Genomic DNA, 25,664 nt, shown 5'->3' on the forward strand with positions numbered 1-25,664 from the left:
CCAATTATTTTCTTAACTCCATAATGGTGCAAATCCAGTGGACTTTTTGCAGGTTTCAGCCTGAAAGCAGAAAAGGAAGATAACTTCCCCACAAACAGGATTTACCAACAAGAGGCAACTCTTCCAGGGGATTTTTCTCCTGGGTCTGCAAGGAGCACAGCTCCTCCTGGAATGGCCACACGATTGTCGAGAGCTCCGTGAGCCCGACAGGCAGGGGGAATGCTCAGCAGTGGGTGGGGTTGGTAAGACTTTTAACCCCCACTTCCAACACTGCCTTCCCCAGGCTCGGGGAGTGCAGGTCCTGGTCCCGGGGAGATCGGCAGCGAGCAGCAGGGCTGTGTGCTGAGTTGCGGGTCGGCTTTGTCTCTCCTCGCAGCGCTGCCGCGGGTCAGCGGGCATGGGTGGGGAGAGACACGCACCGTGCCAGCCGCGTGTTCCTCGGCGTGCTCCGAGAGCCAGGGCACCGCCACAGCGCTCTGTGTGCCACCCTGTGTGCCACCCTGTGTGCCACCCTGTGTGCCGATCTGTGTGCCACCCTGTGTGCCACCCTGTGTGCCGATCTGTGTGCCGCCCTGTGTGCCGCCCTGTGTGCCACCCTGGCGGGAATATGACGGACCCCCGGGTGTGTGCTGGACAGAGGAAGCCCAGCCTGTCCTTCTCCATTGAGGAAATCTTAAAGAAACCTTCTGCCAGCAGTGTCCTGAGCAGTGAAACCAGAAACAGGAATAGCTACGCCGAGAGACCTCAGTCCCTAAAAGCAGGGTCAGCGGTGGCCTTTGGTAAGTACCAGTTATAGCTCTTAATGAAAGCGCTCCTTGCTTTTTGATCTCTACAGCTGTCGGGTTTAATTGTGTGGAATTTCGATTCTTTAACTTTTGTAGGAATTTGGGATTTCCCTTATCAGGTACAAATCATTCATTATATATACAGAAATAATATTTTAAAAATAATTTGCTTTCAACCTCGCAGTAGATCAGACTGGGGGTTTGTATGTTGTAAGGCCCCAGTGTCATTGGAGAGGTGAGTATGCAACATGAAAAGTTATTTCAGGTAGCTCTCTTCAGTGAGGAGTGCTTCTTGTAAAAAATACAGCATCTTTCCTTTTGAAAAACAATACTCTTGTTATCTGGTAGGGGGGAATAAAACAGATAAATGCCTGCCATAAGAAGGCATTCACACTCAGGAAGCCTAAGACTGCTGAAACTTAACAAAATTTTCGGAGTTTCACTTATATCAAGAGTTGACTGTTGCCTAAAATTACAGTCAAATCTCATACCAGCACCCTTTTCTGATAGATCTGACCACTTGCCCTCTAGCAGGAGAAACGATCTCTAAGGGAAATGGTACCTATAGGAGTCTTAGAACCCAATTGCTGGAATAAAAAAGCATACATGTTTAATAATTTCTTCTTATCATCATGGACACTAGGTTCTTTCATGAGCGAAATAAAAACAGCTAGTAGAAAACTTGCATAACTTTGATCTTAGCAAACCAGCAAGTGCATTAGACTTTTTGACTATAGTTTTCACAGTTTAGTTACTCTGGCCTTGAGTGAACTTTTACCCCCACAGAAATTGCCTCCTTCTTTGGTTAAAGAAAGTACAACATCCAGCATTTTCTGGATTTAGTATTTTTTCATCTTTTCAATCTGCATCTTCCATGAAAAAGAGATACTTTATGTATACAAGCAGATCCACTTAAACAAAAAATTACCTGTAGTTTTGACACAAAATTTTTCACTCATCTCAAACTCAACTGCTTTCAACAAAGCTTAATACTACACTTTATTTTTTATAATATAGAGATTTTTTTTAAATGGATCAGGACCCCATTTCCCAGGACACTGGATGAACCACTCATTAGTAAGGGAGAGAGTCTTTTTCCAAGAGTCTGTTAGTCCAAGAAACTATTTGCCTATGTGCATGGTTTCATAGTTTCTTTTTTTATGTCCAAACTGGATACCGACCTGGACTGGAAAGCGAACAAGACCTAATGGGGAGGGAACCTCCTCACTAGTGTAACTGGTTACTGGGGTTGGACACAAGCACCCTAACACTGACTCTGAGTCATGCTTTGCCCAAGATTTGGACTTCCTTTTGTTCATCTCTGACACAGGATAACTCGTCTCCTCACCATGTGGCAGTCGGCCCACCACTCACCTCACAGCACTGGGGCTGAATATACCACTACTGCCTTTGTTCCGGTAACTAGCTTTCCATGGAAACTTGTGTATGGGGAAGAGAGATAGTGTTCTGCTGTTTTTTCCCAGAACCATAGGATAACTGGGGTTTGGAGGGAACATCTCCAGGTCATCTGGAGTTACAGCTTCCTTCTCAAAGAAAAAGCTGTTCCAAAGATAAAAACGAGGTTGCTGAAGGTTTTGGCAAGTGTTGTTTGCCTGTTTCACCACTGGTACTATTGGAGGACTGGAGCATTTGGAGGTTTCCTTAAGCTGCTTTTGCTGGCTGGAACTGGACCAGCAGTCCTGAAAGAAGCAAGAACTTGGTAGTTTGTCAGGGTGGACAAGGACATGGCTGCTCCTGGTGCAGTGGGGCCCATGTGCTGAAGGAGCACAGGTGCCAGGTTGTGAAGGGGGAGAAATGCTGCTGTGAGCCATGGCAGTGTGGTTTTGTGAGCTGAAAGTCCTTTCCTGAGAGCCCGTGGCAGTCGCTTTGTGCCACAGGATCCAAAGTGAGACAAATAACACCACTGAAAATTCAGTCAGTGCTTGTTCACCACATGGGCCACAGAACTGGATTTCAACAACGCAAGAGTGTTCTCTGGGAGCAGAGACAGGATCTTTATGTATTAAGTCTTTTTTCAAAACAATGCATATGTCGAAGCCCCGTTTCGCTGTGGTCTTAGCTAAGTGTGTCTTGGCTGCTGCAAGCACAGGGGTCTGACAAATCTGCATGCAGGACATGGTGGGTTCCTGGGACTGCACTACTGCCCTGCCAGTGCAGCCTCACCCCAAGTTGCTCCACCTGAGCATACAGTCATTTTTTCATCTTGAAAGCAATGCAGGCAGAACTACCAGGCCTTGCCTTTGGCTTTGCTTCACCAGACAGAGACTGTAGCTGTAGCAGGAGAATATAGTGACCCTTCTCTCCCCTGCTAAAAAGCAAGGCTGAATTCATAGACTTAAGGGAATATAGAATATTAACTAAAGGAAATGGTGTATACACGTGAAGATTCACTTAATTGCTATTGGAAGTGGGAAAGCAGGAAAGCTGTAGAAATCTTCCAGAATGTTGTTGTATTTTGTTTTTGATTGATCAAGGAAGCTTAAAAAAAATTAAAACCTTTTCATTATTTGTTTCTTACCTAAGAATGTGGTACCTAAGTTTATTACCCTTTGCTTTCTGATCAGAACTGTGATTTATTCAGATAAATTATATTTATTTCTGAAGCACAATACTCTGTGCTGTACATCTTGGGATAATTGCTGTATTCCATCTAAGTCATTCAGCTTCATACCATATAACATTGTCATTAAAAAAATTGTGTAAATAATCAGCCACATCTAGTATGGCTCGGTGCTGGCCAAGGTCAAGGAACTGAAATGAGCTAGGGAACTTGCTGAAAATTCCAGGATGGGATACAGATCCAGCTGCTTTCTCGTTACAGTTCAGCAGCAGCAAGGAAGGAAGTACTACAGGTCAGGGCTTAGTTATATCTTACTATGGATTTTAAGAACATTCCCCACAGCACCATATGGTATTTATCTGAGCAAAGCCATGACTCATATGAGAGACGGGAAGATCCATATGGCATCACATAGGCTACTATAGGGCAAATACTGAGGCCAGAAATTACCATCTGATGTAGACAGTCTCAGTACCAAGATCACTCTTGTCCTGAAGTCTAAATCTAGACATTGTGAGCTGAGGAGATAGGTAGGACCGGGGGAGCAGAAGATGCAGAATGTCAGAAATGGTTGGACTTGGTGATCTAATGTTGGGACTCGATGACTTTAAAAGTCTTTTCCAACCTATGATTCTAAATAAGGGGTGCAAGCCAAGATTCCCAAGAAAACCCATGGGTGCTGGACCAGATGACTTCTAGAAGTTGCTTCTAACAAATTATTCTGAGTCTCTGACAAAAAGGATGTTGTGATGCACAGTGCCAGCACAATCTCACAAAAAGCTGGGGCTTCATCATGTATGGGAACATCTCTGGGCCTGACTCCTGAGTTCATATGTTTTTGTGAGTGTCATTCCAGTGGGAGTTGGAATAAGGAGTGTGCAGTGTTCTCTGAAGCATTTGGCTTCCTGGTTGCAGTGTTAGTCATAGGGGAGTTCTCTGCACAAACACAACAGCTGGAGGACGTGGAGCTGCAGTTTTTGAAGCCTGTTGAAATCACTGAAGACTCTTACCAAATAAAAACCAAATAATGGACAAGAAGACATTTTAGTATGCAGTCTGTGCTTTTCCTCTTAACCTTTTGTTACAGTGCCTAGAAAGGGTAACCATGGCCTTTGCAAAGAACACAATTAAACACCCAGTGTGTGCTGATCTCCTTGTGCCAACTCTGTCATTTAAAACACAGAAGAATATCAGGCCTGTTTCAGGAAAAAAAAAAAAAATTGTTCTGAAATTCCTGGGAACCTGGATGTTAATGTACTTGAAATTGAACATCTGAAGTGATTGTTCATTACTGCCCTGGTTTCTGCTAGTGAGGTTTCACCAACAGGAGATCCTTTATCAAGTCATGGAAAGCTTGGGATAAGAGTGTTACACCTGGGAAATTAATAGTGAAAGCAGTAACAGATACGGTAATTTTGTCATTCTGCTTGTGTTATGCTCCATCATGGTAATGATATGCAAATTAACAGGAATACAACCACCACTTTACACACAAATGATGATTGTTCACCTTTAGCAACACTCCACCCAGCTTTATCACTAAAGAGGAAACAAACTGAAGGAATCTAACTGAACAGACACCATCTGGCCAATAAGACCAATTCACCCCACCTATTACAAGGAAAACCAATAAACCTGAAAAGCAAAAAAAATAGGAAAGAAAGAAAAAATATGTAGAAGAAATAGAAAAACAACACAATACAAAGATGCTTTTGTTTCTCAGTGATAGACTCTTCCCTGTTCACAGCCTTAGTAAGACCCTAAAATCGTAAACCTTGTGCCTCCACAGGTCTGTCTCTCTCCAGTGATTACACAAGAAGGCTTAAATGGAACTTAGGTCATCTGAAATAACCTCCTGCTTTCAAAATAATACCCTACTATCTTGCCTGAAATTGTCCATCCTTTCCTATGCAACTGAAAGTCAAGACAAAAAGACCATTTTGAGCCACAAGTCAAAGTAATTTCTGTTCATGACAGTAACAAGTATCTCGTGTTGCGCTAGGCTGAAATGTCATTGCCTTCCCTGGAGGAAAAAAAAAAGAAAACTACATTCCCTAGAGGAAGTTTTGCCCTGTGTCAGTTCATAGCTATTTTTCAGAGCTCCCTGCTGGAGTCACAAGAATGTGTACCCAAAAAAATTCTAGCTGGCCTAAAGAACAACCACTTCAGGCAGTCTCTTTACTTGGTCAGAACAATAAACACCAGAGAAGGTTGCAATACAAACAAGATTGGGGCTCCTAACTCTCTTCTATGTGCTATAAACTCAGTATCATCTACCTTCAATCTTATCCTCCAGAAAAACTCCCCTATCTTTGAGGCTCATACTTCTTTGATCTCAAACAACCGATCTTCCCACTCCTTTTCACCAGTTCACAGAGACATTGGCATTTTCCCATCTGCCTAGGACTGTCTTCCATTTCCTCCCTGTTCTTACTACTTCAGTCTGTAATTGCTCACTGCTGTGCTTATACGTAACTTGCGCTCATCACTAGGGTATGTGAGCATCTCAGGGAAAAAATTTGGGGAGGAAAGTTGTATATGAAGAATAAAGACATGAAAAGTCTTCTATAATTTAGGAAATGCTAATGTCATTCTTAGAAAGCTTTAATCACTCCCCATAAGAGCACCTTGCTTAGGTGCCCTTACATTTTTCATTACTGTAGGATATATGCATCATCACTTCTGTAACATATTAATTTTCACAGCAACACATCTAGCAAAGGAGTGCAACTAGTCCTTATTTTAGGGATGGGAGACTGAGATAGAAATCCTGGGCTAAGAACCTATGCCAGTACTGATAGCCTCTGATCATCTGTTATTTAACCCCTGCCTTATGCTAGTAACCATTCCCAGGTCTGTCCTTCTCCTTTATCCCACAAATATTATTCAAAACTTCACCTGTTTTCTCACCAGAAAACTCAAAATTAGTTGATACTAAAGGAATAAAATTACTCCTGTTTTGCACAATGTGCCTCAAACGCAGAGGTGGGCCAGGTTTTTAAGGTCCACATGACTGTACACATGTAATTGTGTTTAGAAGGTTACTCAAAGATTGGTGATATTTTAAATTGATAACATTTAGACAATTATTCTTTATTGAAATGAAGCTTTGTCCAATGTTTGGAGCTCTTACAACCTCATTTTCTTCATGGAAGTGTCAACCCTCTATAAAATTCCTATTGTGTGGGCTCTTACTGAGGGGAGAATCAGAATTGGGTACTTTGTCTCCAGATGTTACAATGATCATTGCTCCAAAGCTGCTTTCAAATAGAACTTGTTTGTTTGAGAAAAGAAATCTCTAACAAGTCTAAAAAGTTAGATGTTTTGCCAATGCCAGATGTGACTATATATATATGATATGATATGATATGATATGATATGATATGATATGATATGATATGATTAATATAATATAGTAAAATGCATTAAAAATTAAGGAGTCTCTTCCAGCACAGTCTGTAGTGGTTCACACCTGCTACCTTTTAGATATGAGAAGGTAGAGGGGACCACCCACAGATGCAGCAAACCCCAGAGTCTAGATGTGGGAGACTGCTCAGGGGTGCAGTCCATTGTAACATTAGGATTTTAATGTTCTTTGGCAATAATAGCAGACAGACCTGTACTGTTATATTTGCTCCCAGACCATGCAAACCATGAAACCTAAATTCTCTAATGGGTACGTTATGTTTATGTGTTGCCTTTTACTCTGTCTTTCCAAGCAAAGAAATCCAGGTGGGGAGGAGAACTGGAGCAAATTCTAGGCTTGCCATTAAAGCAGCACAGATACAGATGTCTTGTCTCTGGAGAGTCAACTGAGCCATGACTGCAACTACCAAAGGCAGCACATTGAACATTCAGCATCGGGGTTTATGGCAAGGCTGTAATATAGAAAAGGGAGGTGAAGTTACCTTAGAGATGGTTTATAATGTCCATCTCAAATCTAAGCTCATGTTACAGCTGCACTTCATGGAAATAGGCCAACACATGCTTCTCCTGTTTGGCCTATCAACAAGAGCATGCAGGTGATTTCACAGAGATGAGTTGGCTGTTAGTACCTTCCTAGATATCACCAGTGTCATCTGTCACAGAGGGAAATGTTGACAGCCTGGGCAAAGGCTGCCTTTAAAATTGTCCAATGCCTAAATCAGAGCAGCAGGCAGCCCAGATGGAGAGGAAAGGACAGAGGGACCTGAATTGGGGAAGACACTGACTTTTAACCTATTCATTGGCCCATTTTCCTCTAGGGTAGGTGTATCTACAGGGATATTTAAGAAAGGACCAGACTTTTAAAAGCATTTGATGTCCAGCAAATTCCATGGCAATCTTGTTGACAGATTTTCAGAGCAGCTCAATATCCACTTCACTTCCATGTTCTTCAAGAAAGGCAGCCACTAATTTGGATACTGACAGAGAAGCTGAGATTTCTCCATCTTTTGGTTATGTCTCCTTATTTTTACGGTCCTTTTAAAAAATCTCTCATAAGGACCATTGAAAGTTTTAACATGGAAGGAAGCAGAGAACAGGCAAAATGTGGGGGTCAAATTCACTGAGATCCTGTGTCTGCAACATGGGGTAATCTTGGCATTGAAGTACAGCACAGAAGGATTAAGGCCATTTAAAGTATGATCAGGTTTGAATGGCATAGTATCCAGACCACTTTTTTCACACAAACTGGAAGGTGCACTTAACGGTGGCTGCTTTATTCAAAGCTGTCTTGTGCTGTGTCCTTCACAGATTCCAGCAGCCAGAGACAGTCTGACTGTGGTTTACCTTCAGTCAAAATGCTTCTTCCCACCACATGTGCTGCACCCATGGCCAAAGCAAGGAGAGTTCAGGCAGCTCACTGCAGAAGGCCTACTGCCAACCCAGTGTCCCTTCTGGGTGAGGACACGGGACGTGAATGTCTGGAAGGCAAAAGAAAACATGAGGAAGAGGAAGATCAGCTATGTGGTTTCCCAGTGGACCATCCACTTCATGGTGAGTGCCTCCATACCCAGACTTTCCCCTTCAATGCCCCAAAAAACAACTGTTATCTTGCAATTACGTACATGGTGATAAACAACAGACATTACAAATGTTTCCATTGGCTGAGTCACAGTAGATGGCCATAGCTCCTGGCTGAGTCACAGAGACTCACGTCTTCATTCTTCATTCTTGCCATCAGAAGACTGAAGAGCCACTGTTTGAGCTGAAGTTCCAGCTCAGTCCTACCAACTCTACCAATGTTAATGGTAGGGACTGTTTTGGGTGTTTATTGCCCTCCTGCTCAGGGTGTGAGGAGTTAGCACGTTCTGAGCCTCACTGCCAGGGTTGTGCAATGCCCGTTTCCTGGAGAATGTGCATTGCACAAGGTGGGGAGAGAGGCTGGTGAATAAGCCGAGTCAGCTCAATGTGTTCTGTACACCTTGGACCCACTGTACAGGTGATGAAGAGGTCATCAGCATGCACACCAGCAAACCAGTGATACGCAGTAGATTTGGCAGGATGCGTCAGACACAATTTTCAATTCTGGCCATGTTGGTGAATCTGTTAATTTAATTATGAGCACTGGTAAACAACGGTCTATTCTCTTAGCCAAAGCACTGGACAGCACAAATATCCTTTTCCAATATGTTGCACAGAGACTTTAGGCTAAGCAGGATATGTGGTATCTGAACAAGACAAGCTCCTAACAGACAGAGGGCATTTAATTAGCTGCATGTGAGAATTCCTCTAAGTTCTTTGACTTTGAGGAAAACTAAATACAGACATTCTTATTACACTCCAGAAAACATGTTTTCAGCAGCAGCAGAAAGGTGTTTTTTGCAGTTTGTTATTATTTACTTGAGGGGAAAGTGGGCATTCCGTTTAAGTCCATTGAAGATGGCAGATGTGGGGTTACTCAGCTGACTTTCCTAAGATCCACACATCATCCTTGCTCCATACTCTGCAAGCTGGCAGGAGAAACAACACTTTCTGTGACATACATTTGAAAGAAAATCCTTGTTTCTGCCACTGCTGCTATGGTACACATGAGTCCTGTGACAAGCTGCTGTCACCTCCTCTACCACAAGACAGCCGTCAGTCGTGATGCAGGGAGAAGCCATGTAAGATAACTGGAAATTTTAGCTTTTCTTTGCCCTGTAAGCTGCACACAGCTCATGACAGCAGGGCTAAATCATGTTGCCTCCTCACAGAAGAGTCAGGGCTGTATGTATCTGGCTCTTGGAGTTGCCTCTGAGTATAAAAGTAGAATATTCAGATGTGAGGGAATTTCCAGCCAGGAGGTAGCTATCCTGACTTGGCACTTAGCCTCATTGACCAGCACCGTGGTGGGTACCAGCCTCATCAGTAAAGCAGGGGAGGAAGCATGTAATTGCCTGCACAAACCTGAGCCAACATGAGCAGCCCCCTTCAATTGCAATGTGTATTTTAAAGGCGTTTTAAACAAAATCCCTCTGTTCCCTCATCGCAGTGAGGTTTTGAAGCCAAGCAGAGGTTTAATGATCTGCCATTTCCTAGGCTACTGGTTCCTGCAGTTGCTGAGCCTTTGATAGAAACTGGCTCAAGAAGGAGGGAGAATCCTAAAGCACAGGATTGACATTTTCCCCGTGGTGTGCAAACAATGATGTTTTGGATCCCATTCATGCACTGTGTCATTCCTAGCAGAGAGCTGGAGGCCTGGGTTTAAAATACTTCCCTGTATCTCAAGTTTCAGCCTCCTTCTTCCACTTTACATTATGGGGGAAGAGCTGGCAGCTCTTTTTCTCCTGCCTCTGGCTGTGGCAGGTATCACCTTTCTTGGACAAAGTCAGCAACAACACCTGCAGGAAGAGTAGACTGCATCATTCCTGGAAGCAGTCTGTAGTCCTGCTGACAGCTCAAGCTGATAGCAAATTAACTTCTGTTTATGCACCTGTCAGCTGTGGGGTACTTCAGAAATGCTTTTGGCATGGCAGCTACAGGTCAGTTATGGGTCCTCTGACAAGGCACTTTGGCAGTCTCAAATGCCCATAGTGTATCCTTGGAGGTGTCCCCAGCACCTCCCTCACACCCACACCGACCACGCCATTATGCACTCAGAGGAACAGCACCAGCCTCAGCAGCGTGAGACCTTTCTGATGTGAAGACATCAGAAGCCTTTGGCAGGGCATTCCCTCACTTCTCCCTCTCAGCACACGTCTATTGGTGTAAAATTCCTTCATGATTTGAGAGGAAGGGCCCTGGGCTCTATCCAGACACACACATCTGTGTAGTTGTCAGGGAACAGAAGAAATCAGGCGGGCTGTACAATCACCTTGGAGGCAGGAAGGCTGGGCTTTGATGCTGTTGTGCACAGGAGGAGAAAGGTGAGGAGGAGGCTTCGACAACAACCTCCTTCATGGGCATTTGGTCTGAGGTAGCAAGAACACTCCAACTGTGACCCTGAATATGGATTTGGAGCCTATTTCCAGGACATCCTGCAACAATTCCCTAAAATTTTTCTTTTCCTACAAAATGGCTTCTGCCACTAAGCGGTTTAGAAATGCAGTGTCATTTAAGCTAAATAGATTTATGCCCTTATCACAAACCACTTGCAGGAAGCAATGCCTCTTGTACTTTGAACTTAGAGGCTGCATTGTAAGCAAAAAAAGAAGAGCCCTCATATGCTAGAGACATGCTGACACTGGCATTTAGTTTTGCTAAACCCTTATTTGAATTTGGGTGCCTTCATTCTGAATGCTGTATGCTTTCACCTGTGGCCTTCTGCATGAAAAGCTCAGCAGAGCCTTTTCAGAAAACCTGGATTCTTAGAAAGCAGCATTGAAAAAGCCCACTTTAGAAGGAGAAACAGCTTTGATAAAATCTGTTTTAGAAGATCATTCTAAGGAAAGCCTTACTTTGGAGCTGCAGGTTCAGACTCTGGGCCAGCTTCTGTGAGATGAGTCATTGCAGCCCCTTTGCCACGTGCAACCACCATCACTGCCAAGGTACTCAAAACTTCAGAGCAAGCAGGGCAAACTCTAGTGGTTGTTGGTCTGCCTCTCAGCAACCTGTCTGTGTAAACACCCAAATCCTAAGCTCACATTTTACTTTTAATTACTTCTCTCTGCTCTGTCTGACCCCCCTGAGACTTGGCTTGCCTATTCAGAAGAGTGGAGCACCAGAGCCTGAGAGGATAACATACCCCCATGCCTGCCTGATGTGTGGCAGCATTCCCCAAGTGTCTGCTCTTAAGGAGCAGTTAGGGAAAATTCATTGTGTAGGAGCCAGTTAATGGGGCTGCATTACCAACCCCTTATTGCTCTGTCTGACAGAGAGACAGCAGGCTCACTTTGGCAGCTCCAGAGCCCTGATCAGAATCAGTTCAGATTAGGGGCCCATCATCTGTCCAGTTTAGTCAGGCATGTTTAGATCTCCTGGTGGAGATTACCAGGTAGAAGATTCCAGCCTAGTTTAGATCCTCCTGGGCAATCATTTTTGTCTTTTACACATGCTGGGTCTGATTGTATACATTGGACAGGTGTGCAGTGTAACTACATCCAAAGGCACTGTGTGCGTGTGCCCAGCATTGCACACAGGTAATGGTTCCAGTCTTCTGCTCAAGCAAAGGAGCAGTCAGTGCCTTGGAGAAGCCAGGCATCACCCTCAGTGGTGATGTCTGGTCTTGTGGGATTTCTTCTCTGGGCAATAATTCAAGGACAGCATAGATCATGCTTCAATAAACAGAGCTGGCTCCTAGTTCCACCAGAAACTAAGGTGTTCAGTCTGTGAACCACACGTGGTTCAGAGATTCACATTACTTCCTGCAGCTCATGTCTTCATTATTTGCTGTAGAGGAAGCTGCCCTAATGAGTCAGCATCACCCAAATATTTCCATAGCAGAAATCCTCTGCACATTGCTGACTGGGAGCTCAGGGATCTTTTTATTAATCTAATTGTTTTATTGTTATGATAGCATCTGTTATCCCAAAGCATATTGATGAATTCTGGTGGCAATTTTCATAAAGGCAACAGAAATGGAGATAATCTCAGTTCTGGAAGAATAGCAATATAAGTCATGTCCCCTCTGTACTGATGCCAGTTGCAGACATCCTTAGCTCAATGTTTGTGTTTTCTCTGAAGTAATAAATTCACTAGTACTGTTCATTTGTGGACAATATGGTCAAATCCATGTACCCCTGTGAAACAGCATGGTTTATCTCTCACAGACAGTCTTTTCCCCAATATGCTTATCTTAATATGACTTATCTTAATGCATTTTTGAAACACCCAAGAGACAACGAAGCACTGTGCAATCACAATCCCAGATAAATATCAGCTGCCCAGAATATGCCAGTGGGACTGTGAGAAAGGGCACAAGCATCCCATTGTCCTGCAGAACAAAAGGAAACAATTCTAAATGAAAAGGAAAAGTGGGAGGAAAGAAAAGAAATGCCCATATATATAATTTGGCTGCCATTAGCTGTTTTACCAGCCTTTTGTTTATCTGTGTGAATAGTCCCTGCAACCCCATGTCTCTAAAGTGCAATGTTCCTCTATATACACTTGGAAATGCCCCAGGTCATTGACCTTGTTTTGGTGGGTTTACTTGTTGAAGGATGATTCCTGTTTTTTTCCTCCCTCTTTGAAGACTGACTGCTTATAATGACACCCTGGATATTAAGTGAAAACATGAATCCTTTACTCTCACCCTTCAAACTCTGTTCGCATAGTAGTCTCACTGGTACAAGTAAGCACTGAAGAAAGCAAAGCTGTCAGCAGCTGGGGACTATAATAAATTCCTTTTGTGTTGTTTCTTCATGGGTTTTGGGTTTGGAGTTTTATTTATTTAAAACAATTGTTAACATTCAATGCTTTCCTCAAGCAGCCCCTTCTTTCCTGGGAATTTTGGATCAAAAGGGTACTTTACACAGGACCCAGAGGTTAATTTGTTCCTTCTAGAAGAATCTGTATAATATGACCACTTGTAAAGCTGATGGCACATCATGAATAGTTAATTTCAGAGGTCTTAATAAATATTTATTGGCTTCTCCAAAATTGTCCTAGAACTTTTCATTAAAGACACAGGATACGGTACTGTTAATTGCTGTCCTTTGAGATTGAGGGCAGGTCTTTTACTTACTGTAGCAAGCCCTTTATGCTTAACAGGGAAACAGCAGAGGCAGAGATGTAAATAAACATTCCTGATTGGTGTCTAGATGTTTGCAGGTACAAATAGCCACAAAGAGCAGGAATAAAGAAGAAAGCAGGCTGTCTGTGCAACCTGCAATAAGCTCAGCTTTCTCCCTCTTCCAAATGGTTGGTTTCTCACGAGGGTTTTGGACCAGAGAGTGTGGGGAGAGTGATGGGGAACCTGTTTTCTTTGATGAGAACCATTATTGGTTTAGGCTGGCCACTGTTCTTAAGGTGAGGTTTGACTATGGCAAACATTCACTGAAATTAATGTGTCAAGCATCAAGCTTCAGGTTTAGCTGCATGAGGAACCTACACATGAATCTACCCGCAATCCACATTGGCCTGAAGGAGTTCATGAATGTGCATGACCTTTGCCCTAGGTACAGACCTGATGGTTTCCTTCATCCTTCAGATATTCTGCTGACCACTGGCCATGCCAGAGTTATGCACACCACCATTTCAGGCAAGAGAATTTGTAAAAACTGTCATCACTTTGCTGGCAGACAGGAAAGGTTAAATTCACCAGGGGCTCAGGTTGATGGTGTGCACAATCCTCCACAACAAACTGTCTGCATGAATGGTTTCGTGCATACTGTCTACTCCTTGCCAACTCCTCTGACAAGCAGGCTTAAGAAACTCCCCTGACCACCACCGTACAGCCTGCTTAAACAGGTTTCTAGCCCGGTATTTTTAGCAGTCCTGCTCACACCCTCTGTACCTTCTCTCTGCATTTCAGTCTTGCTGTCAGGTGATTAGGCACTGTACCCAGTGCCAGGATGGAAGCAACTCTATATGAAGGAGTTTTGGACTGAAGGGAGGAGGTCAAGATTTTAAAAGTTCAAGTTGTGCTTCTCTGAATTAAGTTTGTCAATGCCTGAAGAGGCAGCAGCTGGACATGAAATGCTGTGTTTTACAAGCAGGAGGCTCTATCTGGAGCATATTGTACCCATCCAATTAGGATCAGTCTCACTGGCTATGCCAGTCCTTCTTAGGCTGGAAAACCACTTTAATAAAGATTAGCAACACTGCAGTACTCATGCCTAAATATTGCAGCACAAGCTCTTTTGAAAGCCATGAGCCCACTCTTTCACTTGGAGAGGGACTGCCATGGGCACATCCCTTTATACAGACAAACAGGTTTTGTCCTGATGCCATTAACTCTCTGTAATAACTGGAGGTTTTGGCTATGGGGCTGTCTGCCACGAGCAGAATATCACCAAAGGAAAACAACATTCAGAAAAGCCAGAAGGAACTGTCTGGGAGATCCACATATCTGAATTACAAAGAGAGAGAGAGAGAGGAACTTCTCTGAAAAAAGCAAAAAAGGATGAAACAGAACTTAACCAGATAAAATGAGGCTCTATTTCAACACACCATAGTTTCTTATTGAGAAACAAATGATACAGTCACCTTTGTTACATAGAGAAAAATGTATTTGTGAGGATATATAGCTAAAGCCACTTGCTTATGTAACTGCTTTCTCCTTGTCAAAGAAGAAGCAGAATCTTTGTATCTGGTTGTCACATACTGTGAGAGGGTGTCTGTCCAGAAATGACAAGGAAGATTGCAGCAAGATAAACTGGTCCCACCAATCTTCATCTACCTAGATTACTTACTTCAAGGCAAATACATGCTAACATTGATTTCCAGCCCTTCTCCTGCATTTTTAATTCCTTGTCCTTCCAGTGTATGGCCCAAGTAGGCTTGATACAGTCCTAGCTGCCACTGGGGTAAGTACAAATGGGGGGTACGATTGCACGGATCTCCCTGAGGCAGCATTTTTCTAGCTGGTTCAGATATGCAGCTAAGAAACAGCAGTGCAAGGCGTACCACAGGCAATTTGCCTACTGCAGAATGTAGTCCAGAAGACATTTTCCCCAAGTATAGCATTATTGCAGCTGTGCAGCTTTTATGTCATAAAATGCAAATGTTAAAAAACCTCTTTGAGCAGTAGTCATCAGTATTGATTTTCTCATACCTTGAATTTCTTGAAACTCTGTTACACTGGACAGTGGAAATAAGCTGCAATATGCCAGAACTGTGTATATAAGCAACTGCAAATCAGATGCTTTGAGTTGTGCTTAGTTTAAGGCCTTAATGCTGTAAGCTCTCTTACTTTTTAGGTAAGGAATGATGGGGGGGCTTTAATTCATGTCGTTATTTGGAGGTCAGAGATTACATAATAAAATAAGTTGTGAGGGGCCTCTGGAGACTAACTTTTCCAACCCCAAATCTAAGCAGGGCTAGCTTAAATCAGGTGGCCTAGGCTTTTGACCAGTCAAGTTCAGAGTGTCTGCAAGGTCTGAGACTTGACAGCCTCTCCTGGCCCACATCAGACTACTCTCATAATAAAAACATGTTTTACCTCGTATGTAACCAGAATTTTCCTTGCTGCAACTTGTAGTCATTGATCTCATCCTTCCACTGTGCACCTTCAAGAAGAATTTCTATTTCTACAAAGTTCATATGTTCCAACTTGCTCCAAGTCTGACCTAGTAATAAAGCAGATCTGCAGAGGACAAATGAGCCTGATACTGAATTTAAAGGAGCTATACTGCTTTATCAGTGTGGAGGATCTGGCCCTTCCAATGTCAACAGTAAGGCAATGTATAGACAGCTATATCTCTAAGCATCTGAAAATGCTGACATATTTAGCTGCCTTGTATTTTCAGTCTTGGTTTCAGCAGCCAGCTAACCTGCAAATGACTTTCACAGAGCATAAAAGCGCACTTGAATATCCCCAGCTTTTACATAAAAAATAGCTCAGGAAACTCAGACAGAGTCTTATTTCCCCAGAGACTCTAGAGCCACATTTGAAAAGCCAAAGTTCCACACTTCCAACACTTCCTAGTCCTACATCTTCCACCCACATTCTTTATTAGACTGTAATTCTGAATGCTGTTGTTTGCTATGGGATCTCTAAGCTGAGGTCCCAAGGCAAAGGGAACTATCAAAGCTACAGTTGGAAAAAGTTTAATCTTGCAAGACAAAATGTTAACATTGAGTCCCAGATTTTTTTGCATTTCTTAATAGTTTTTAAAAAAATTAAAAATGGAATGACTGATTACTTATTTTTAAAAAAATACACTTTTCTATATTCCTTGCTGGCAAAAGCCTTGATTAGTTCACAGGAGTCTACTTTGTTAGCAGTTTCATTTCATATCTAGTCAAAATCAAAATTTGTCCTTCAGTCTCTACTGGCCCATAACTGACCTCATGTTACTGCATTTTGTTCAATCTCATCATGAGTTTCAGCTTTGCAAAGTCTGGTTTCAGTAGGATTGATACTTCTGAGCGCTGTGCAGACCCTCCCCTTATGTAAGAGTTGTCTACAACACAATTCAGCTTTCCAGAAAGAAAAATGTGAAAGATTTAGAGTGAGCTAATGGGGAGTTTCTTTTGCTCATCACCAAGTTATCTGGGTCATTTTCATACCCAAGAAGCTGGTATGAGACACCAGGAACTCATGCCTGTTCTCTCTAAAGCCGTGCTCTCTAGTCCTGGACGTTTCTGAGGTGCCAGCAGGACAGAGTATAGTAAGTTGTATAGTAAATGTGAGGTGAAAATCCTCAAGAAACAGCATTATGAACTGGGAACCCTATCTTATCTCCAGGGGATGTAGTGTCCTAAGATTTCTGCTATCAGCACTGATATTTCCCTTTTCTTGCATATAGCAATAAACCCCCTTTACAGTAATCTTTTGGGAAGGTTCAAGTAAATGGAATCAGGGCTTCTTAGGAGAAGGTGCCCTTTATACCTTCAGCATAAACACACAGGAATATTTCTCATTTCAAAGCTCTGCCCCAGTAGTGCCAGCAAGATTCAGTGGAAATTCTGTTTTTCTCTTGAATCTAAAGCTAGTGCTGCAGTTTAATGAGTAGTACTTTGATAGGCTGGTAGAAAGTCTAATGATATGGATTTAACTGTGTTGGACATCAGCTTTATTAGGCTGTTTCTGAGACATGGTAGTATTGACAGTGTTTATGATAAATGACACTCCTCAGTTATTCTTGCATGACTGGTTTCTTTTCAAAGTCCCCAGAAGGTTTAGAAAAGATGAAATATTCACAATGGTGTTGTGTCTGGGCTGCTTCGTACCAAGCTGATGAACAGAATATTTTAATCCTTATTTTCTTTGTCAACAGAGTCACAATGAGGTTTTGATTACAGAATGAAATATGTCATTTTCTGGTCAGATCAGTTTTCCAAGCTCATTAGAAAAACCCTGTGATTCACAGTGCTTGGGGTGTGGCTTTTTGTACTGGTCACTCAGTGTCAGTGGGAAGATACTCCATTTGTCAATCAGAGAAGAGTCCAGCTTTGGAATGGGGTTGAACTCCATATTCTGCAGCTGCTTTTTCCTCTTCCTTGCAAGACCTTCAGCATCATTTTGGAGCAACAGAGACCTCATTCTAACTTACATCAAGTTCTATACAGAGTTCATGATTGAAATGAAATATCCTGGTGTAGGAGGGCATTTTCAAAACACTATAGGAGTGTTGAGGGAAGTACTTTCTGTGATCACACCACAACAGGTGAAGCAATGTTGCAGTCTAGGAGTCTACTTGGGAATTCACAGCGCCTAAACTTCTGCATGGGCTCTAATGCCTTACTCTTAAGGTTAAGTTAAAGTTAAGCTTGTTTAGAAAGTCCTCACAACACAATGGTAGTCAGAAAAACACCTTTTCTTTGCAACTGCAAAGTTAAACTGCTGGCTATCCCTGCTGCTGTATGAGTGGTATGAGAAGAGAACAGCAGTCACTCAGGGGTTGATGGTTGGTCCAACACTGAAGGACTTTGGTGACAAACTCGTTGCAGGGCTAGTGTGGTTAAAATACATAGGCATTTGTAGCTGTTGACATGTGTTGTATACATGGAATTAGCAATGCAAATGAACACTTTTGACTCATTTCTTTAATGATAAAGAAGTTCATTCACATTGTCTGCTAAAGAATGGCAGGCGCCAGTCACCTGTGATAAGTACATATCTAGAAGGTGTGGTAGATGCCATCCCAACTGCAGAGCAATTTACAGAAACTGCTGCACCTCTGAATCTTCTTGTGGTCCTGTAGCCTTTTCCTGTAAAAAGAAATACATCTTTCCTTGGTTTTCACAGCTGAGAGGAAAGGGAAACGAAGAATTCGGACAACATTCACAGCTGAGCAGCTCCAGGAACTGGAGAAAATTTTCCAAGTGACTCACTACCCGGATGTCCATATTCGCAATCAACTGGCAGCAAAGATAAACCTCCCAGAAGCCAGAGTTCAGGTACTGTGTGTCTCCAAAAGGCTATGTTCACTGCAATTCATTCATTATTTGGCATGCTTAATAGTTTGTGCCTGGGTGGCAATGCTAATGAGATACGTGACCTCTCTCTTACCCTGCAGACAAGGCCAGTATCACTCTTCTCTTCCTACAAATAGGGAAAGAAGTATTTGTCACCCAGCTGTGACTAACCAAATGGAATTAATCAAAGGGTTAACAGGAGCTCCCAGCATACTAAATGCATAGCAAATAGGAGTTACAGGTGGTTATGAGCAACCTGTTGGACTCTGTAGCAACAGAGCAGCCACTTATGGAAATATTTATTAATCATTTATCAACCATTTATAGGCTAATATTCATCCAGTACAAACTGTCATCCACATCCATCTTCCACAGAGTCTCAAAAAATGTGAAAATAATTGCCAAAATGGAAGTGCTTCTTAGTGTTCTGTATTTTGATATCACAGGCTGTAAATGGCCTGGCTATAATTTCAGTGCACAGAAACTAATCCAGTTTCCCCCAGTTGTAATATAATGTTGCTGACTGAGCTAAAAATTGATGTCAAATTCTTACTGCATAGTAAATCTCCTACATTAAAATGTACATTCCACTCTGTACTGGCATTTGGTGGTGTCTACCAGGCACTGTTGTGATGATTTTTGCTTGAGACAGTTTTTGCACTTGCCCCAGTGCTATAGTCATTGGTGTATTTTTTTGCACATATCCCTCTCTAACAATCAAAGTTCAACACAGAGCTGTTTATTGACTATGGCGTGCCTGGGACTATTGACTAGCCACGATGATATTGCTTCATCGTTAGGTGACAGGGAGAATTAGACCTGCATTGCCACAGTATGCCCATTAGCAATACCAGTACACCAACAATGCATTTCCAACAGCATAAAACACAAGCTGGGCTGCCAGTCAATGTTCTCCACAGAACAATGAAATGTGAAGGAACCAGACATGTTTTTGTTTAAAAAAAATTAATCACTATGGGGAAAAATAAAAATGAGTTATTATGGGTAACATCAACCTGAGATGTAAATGAAAGAGGTAAAAAGTCTCTCATGTATGAAGTGCAGATGGCAAATTCCCAATCCAGACAGTGTTATACAAGACACAGGAAATTCTGTCTTTGACCTCATCCTGGCTAATAAAGGGAAATCAGCCACAAAACTAAAAATTAGCAGTAATTTGGGTTCAAGTTTCAAGTTATAGTTTTGATTGACTGCATTTGTCACACAAGTCAAATAGCACACAGAGAATTTGTGTGAGCACGCAAAGAATGTGCTCTTGCTACTTTGAGATAACAGTTTTGACAAAGCTAAAAGCTTTGTGTCAGTCAGATCACCTCAGAAATATAACTTAACTGTCAAATAAGTAAGTGAACACCCATTCAGTGACCAAATGAAACCCTTCATAACTGTGAAAAATCTTGTCTTCCATTCAAGAAAAAAAGTTATGATTGCTGTGAAACAGCTTAAGTGGATAGATGAAATTGTATAACTACATGTGTTACACAGAAAAAGTTAAGAATCCTGTATGAATAAACACAAGAAAAAAGAAATTATAAAAAATAAATAAGCAAAGCAGGAGGGTGCAAGCCAAAGCTTTGATCAGAAAAATTAAGGATCAAAAACTCAATTAAAGTCAATTAAGAACAAAAAAAAAACCCAACAAAATCCAAAGTGATCAATTTTACTGATCTGTTCCGTTATAGAAACAGTAGGACTGTCAATGATAGTGCATAAATGTCAGAGATGTTCTCTCATAAGTTCTGCTCTATCCTTGGAAATATGTCAGGTAAGGTGGCAGCACTTTCTTTAAGGATAAGGTTGAACAGCAGCTGCTACAGACAGATAATTTTTAATCTACACATCTAAGTAACTTACCTCCAGTGGTTCTGAAAAAACTGCTTGAGAAGCAGTTTGGGTCATCAGTGTTGATATTTAATCAGTTCTGGAGCATGGGAGACATTCCATTCCAGGGGCCTTGAAGAAATCGAATGTTACGTCAGTATTTAAAGGGTAAACAGGACAAGCAGATAATGAGTGGCCTGTCAGACAAACATTGATTTTTGGCAAAACTGTGAAAAGGACTGTATATTCTGTTAATGGAGAGTTAAAGAAAATGTAACATATTTAATGCTTATCAGCACTGGTTCATGAAAATAGACACTGCCAAACTCATCTTTTTATGGTGAGATTATTAGTGACAGTTTTAAACTGAAAGAAGGTAGATTTACTTTGTGTATGAGGAAGAAATTCTTTATGGTGATATTGGCAAGACACTGGAACAGATTGCCCAGAGAAGTTGTGGGTGTCCCATCATTGGAAGTGTTCAAAGTCAGGCTTAATGGCACTTTATGCAGCCTGGTCTAGTGAAAGATGTCCCTGCTCACAGCAGAAGTGTTGGAACTAGATCTTCTTTAAAAGATACATTCCAGCTGAGACCAGCTCTATGGTTCTGTGATTCTGTGTATTTGGTTGATAAAGGTATGATACCTGTGGTAGACAGAGCACGCAGAGTAGGTTTAAAACACAATAAAAAGAACTCATGCTGGGTATTGAGAAATCATTTTAGACATAAGGGTGCTGGAGAGCTGGTTGGGCAAAAAAGAGAAGTTTGGTCTGAAAAGTGTTAAAATCTTTGCCTTTAGTTATAAAAAAGTAAGTCCATGAAGTTAGAACTTTATTCCACGTGCAGATTTTAGAAGGAGCACTTCAGAGACTGAATATTGGCTGGAGTGCCCCCTTTGCCCTCTATCACTTGGTGAGTGTTAAATGGTGCTGTTTCATCATATAACTCCTGCATGGTAGAAAGGGAATGGAGAAGTTCATACACACTAAGCAGTTTCCAGACACATGCAAAGCCAGATAAACAGAACTGTCCTCTCAGTAACCCCAGATACTTCTATCAGCAAAATAGCAGCTAACTATCAGCAATATAGCAAAGGGCTCCTGACATTCCCATTACTTCTTGGTTGAGAGATGCAGAAACAACTGAGATGCTCATTATTTGGCTCAAAATACATATTTATTTACGTCCAGTAACACATGGCTTCAATAACTAACACTTCGTGTTCATGTGAACCACCTGCTTACATTCAAACAGCAAGTCCCTTAGCAAGCTAGAAACTAAAATTGAAGGGGGCTTCAACTTTCCACAGCAATGCAGCAAGATGAACAATTGCAGAGGCACAATAAATACATTTATACCTCTGCCAGAAGACAGACTGGTCAAATCAGCTGACAGATGAAAGGAACTCCCCAGACAAAATTAGTTGTCTGTTTTCTAGTGCAAAAGAGATGGCAGACAACATATTCAGATTGCTGAGTGATCCCCTTGGGTCTTTCACTTAGGTCCCTTATGTGAATTTCCAAATGCTACCAGCTAAATGTAGGTAGAACCCTGTAACTACATCTGCACAGGTGACAGACTTTTATTGCAGCCCAGCAAAACATCTAGGTGGATCTTTTCTCAGTCTATTCACTTGGAATGACTCCAAGGGTGGAAGAGCTCTGTCATGAAATGTCACACTTTCTAAGGAGCACAGAATGCTGTGTGCATTGACCACTGCACAGCTTTGACCACAGAAGGATCTGCTTTCCCCAGAGAGCCCTGGAAAACTGTCTTTCCTTGAACAGGGTGATCCTATTTCTTCTGTGAGCCACAACAGAAGACAGGGTATCACGGTAGTCCAGCGATCCCATATGCTATGCAAAGTGTGAAAAGTGCTCTGTCAAACCCAGGGGTTTACTTTACATTCATCCCCTGGTTCTGCCAAACTGGAGGTCAGTGTTTTCTGATGCTCAGAGTTTAGGGAAAGTAGTTGGCTTTGAGAAGTTCCTCCTTCATACTCTGTTAATTTCTGTACCTTTTCATTCTTACCTTTATCCAGATCTGGTTCCAGAATCAGCGAGCAAAGTGGAGGAAACATGAGAAGTTCGGGAACTTTGGTGGCCTTCAGCATATGACAGAAGTTGAATTTGCTCCCAAGTCAGATATAACAGTGAGTATTTGACACTTTGTATAAAGCTGCTGTGAGAGAGACAGCTATCCTTCACCAGGTAGTCACTCCACCAGTAATCCCATGGGACTATCCCAGAGAAGGAGCACTGGAAAAGACAAAACTGGCAATACAATGACAAGAAACCCCACCATCAATCCACTGATCAAATAACACATTTCTTCACAGAATTAAACCTGTTCCATAAATATTCTGTGAGGTGTCTCTTGTAGGGTGGTCCTTCCCCATTTTGCTTCTAAATCACTTCCCTGTAAACCATACTTTAATTCAGAATGTTTTAATAATCAGAATTTTCCTGGAAATGAGGACCTAAGACATTTGCAGCCACAAATCAATGTTTCTCTTTTCTCTTTACAACATACAGCCTTGGTTAGGCTGACCAGCACTTTTTGCCCTCAACCTATGCTTTAGCAGCCCAGGACTGTTATTTTTTAGGCTGCCACACAGCAGAGCCTGTCAGGCTCTTTCCCTGACAGGAGATTTTCATGACTAGGAAAAAAGGGTATTTTGTTTTGTGTCCTGGGTGACAAGACACCGCTGGGTTTTAGGAAGTCTGTTTTTCTAAACTTCTCTTCTTAATTAGCGAGTACCAGGGAAACAAATAAGGTTGATTGTAAATTTCATCCTTATTAAGTCCATATTAATTCACTTGAGACTACGCTTTTATTCTTGAAAGGCTTCTAGCTTGATGCCAAGAAAGCTCTCTGCTTCCTTTCCTGCCATGGGATACTACTCACCACTGCAAGGACAGCTGACAACTGCCCGGCTGCCCAGCACGCTCTCCTTCGCTCCCCACCACGTGGAGCTGCTGCCCTTCCCAAAACCATACTTGCTCTTCAATGTCCTGCCCCCTTACGGCTCACTGCTACCCCACAAGTTGGAAAGGAGCAGTATCTGTGCCAGCTCCTCTTAGAGGAGGACACAGGCTGTCTGGGGAGTGTGTTTCTCCCCGTGTCCTCCATGAAGGTGTGCGGTTCCTCTCCTTGAACAAACCTGCTGGGATGATGGGTGGCAGTGGTGCCAGGTCGCCGTGCTGGAGGAGTGCTGCCGGGAGTTGCCGCAGCCCAATGGATGTGGGCAAGAGGCACCAAGGACCAGAAAGGAGCTCCTCATCTCCCTGAGGAGCAGCACATTCCATGGAAACCCAGCGCTTCAACCGAGAGCCTCTCCCCAGCGGGACAGTGCACCAAGCAGCCCTGTGGAAGGACTGGGATTTTACTCAGCCATGAGACACTGGATGACCCTATTGCACTCATGCCTTGGGGCAGGAAAGGTGCCTGGGATAAAGTGTGCATAGGCATAAGGTCCAGATAAAAGTGCTTTTCTCTGCAGGTTTTGGTCACTTTTCTCTTACATTCTGGTCTTCAAGTACTGGGCTGCTGCAAAGAATATGTTTAGGTCAAAAATCAAACTTTGAAGATACCTTATTTTTTTTCCAAGTAGTCAGTTGGTGGCGGGGAGGGGGAAGTTGTTTTGCTGTCTATGTTTTTGACTTGAATAAAGGGACACAAACACAATCTGGGCTGAAATACAACAGTCTGAGCTCTGAATTTGGTACTGCAAGTCTCTGGGGGCAAGAGAATTCTTCAGCTGGTTAATTAAAATGCTTATGAGGAAGCCTCTCATTTTTTGATCTAAATTAAGAAAGCTCCAAAACTCCCCCAAAAACAATAACAAAAGGAGACAGCCTGAGTTTAATCTGCTAGATTCAATAGGATGATATGACCCCATAGTTTAGTTTAATTGTAGATAAATAATGAGATCAGCCTGCCCATTTACAAAACGTCTCTATCCCTGTTATTTACATAATACTCATCACCTTCCAACATATGGTGCTTTTCTCTCCCCTGCTTATTCAGGGTCCAGTTCTGCTTCCACTGTCTGCAGTGTATATACTGTATCCTTACTCTTACAGATCTTCTACAAGACCTTTTCCTGAATGCTCTATCATCTTCATCCCTGTCATCTTATCAGTCAGTGAAGGACACTCAGGTCAGATACAGGGCTAAACTTCATCTCCAGCAAAGAGCTTAAACACCTAACTGATTACATCAACACAAATTAGTTGTGGTGTTCACATCATGCAACTTCAGATGACTGCTTTGTAGATACACACACACACACACACAGAGTCAAATTAAGGACCTTGAGCTTACTTTAAAGAAGAAAAAGTGATCACACTAAGGTTTCTTTATTAGGTGCAGTTCACTCATGAGTGCAGTTTCTGGGATGTGAATTGTCCTTACACAGTGATTATCTGGAATATAGGCATCATAATCATCTAAAGCTAAGGGGACATGACTGCACAATAACCTGGGTTGAGATAGCTTTTCCTGCATGAATATTTCTTTAGCCTAGAGGAGGATTCTGGGATGATCACAACATCACCATTTTCCTTGGTCAGGATATGGTGGTCAGAAGCTTAGGATGCTACTTTTACATTGTTTCATACTCTTGATGTTTCCACATAATGCCAGGTTAGACACACCAGTCCTTGGGACATCCTCAACTCTGCAGTTCTTCAGACATACAGGATTACTTTGGCAAACACATCTTAAACCTGACAAAGAGTTGCTTCAGGGAGAAGTCATCCAAGGAAGCTGACCACACAAGACATGAGGACAGAAATGTGGTCATAGTTTCATCCTAATCTTCTTCACCTGATAACAAGTGATTCAAATGACAGGGTTTACAAGCCCCCTGGGGTAAACTCCTGTAGTCTCACAGTTCTCCATGACATTCCACTTGTATTTTCCGTATGACAGCTTCAACCTTTAATCTTCCCTAAAACCCCTTGTGACCCAAACAATTTCTCTCCCTGGCTTATGGCCCTGATTTCCATTTTCACATTGACTTTTTGGT

The 25,664-nt window shown here is 42.4% G+C and overlaps 1 protein-coding gene and 1 long non-coding RNA gene across 2 annotated transcripts in view; one reads left to right on the forward strand and one right to left on the reverse strand.

Moving 5' to 3' along the window:
• Positions 1–8,571, reverse strand: part of LOC131573067 (uncharacterized) — a 30,742-nt gene extending 22,171 nt beyond the window's left edge. Inside the window, exons 1-2 of the long non-coding RNA XR_009276124.1 lie at positions 8,415–8,571; positions 8,137–8,270 (exon numbers count right to left, since the gene is read on the reverse strand). This is a non-coding gene — a long non-coding RNA (uncharacterized LOC131573067). The remainder of the gene's footprint in view (positions 1–8,136; positions 8,271–8,414) is intronic.
• Positions 608–23,715, forward strand: LOC131573066 (intestine-specific homeobox-like). The gene is made up of 5 exons (XM_058826658.1): positions 608–779; positions 8,101–8,343; positions 18,620–18,771; positions 22,674–22,784; positions 23,479–23,715. Exons 1-5 carry the CDS (start codon positions 608–610, stop codon positions 23,713–23,715), a joined length of 915 nt encoding a protein of 304 aa, XP_058682641.1.
• Positions 23,716–25,664: the final 1,949 nt, after the last annotated feature.

This window comes from Poecile atricapillus, chromosome Z (genome assembly GCF_030490865.1).
Source record: "Poecile atricapillus isolate bPoeAtr1 chromosome Z, bPoeAtr1.hap1, whole genome shotgun sequence".
Classification (NCBI taxonomy): domain Eukaryota; kingdom Metazoa; phylum Chordata; class Aves; order Passeriformes; family Paridae; genus Poecile; species Poecile atricapillus.

Excerpts from the sequence above, each read along its gene's own strand:
- LOC131573066 (XM_058826658.1), top strand. The coding sequence starts at position 608 with ATGACGGACCCCCGGGTGTGTGCTGGACAGAGGAAGCCCAGCCTGTCC. Across the intron at positions 780-8,100 it reads AGGGTCAGCGGTGGCCTTTG|ATTCCAGCAGCCAGAGACAG; the intron begins GTAAGTACCAGT and ends TGTCCTTCACAG. Across the intron at positions 8,344-18,619 it reads AGTGGACCATCCACTTCATG|CTGAGAGGAAAGGGAAACGA; the intron begins GTGAGTGCCTCC and ends TGGTTTTCACAG.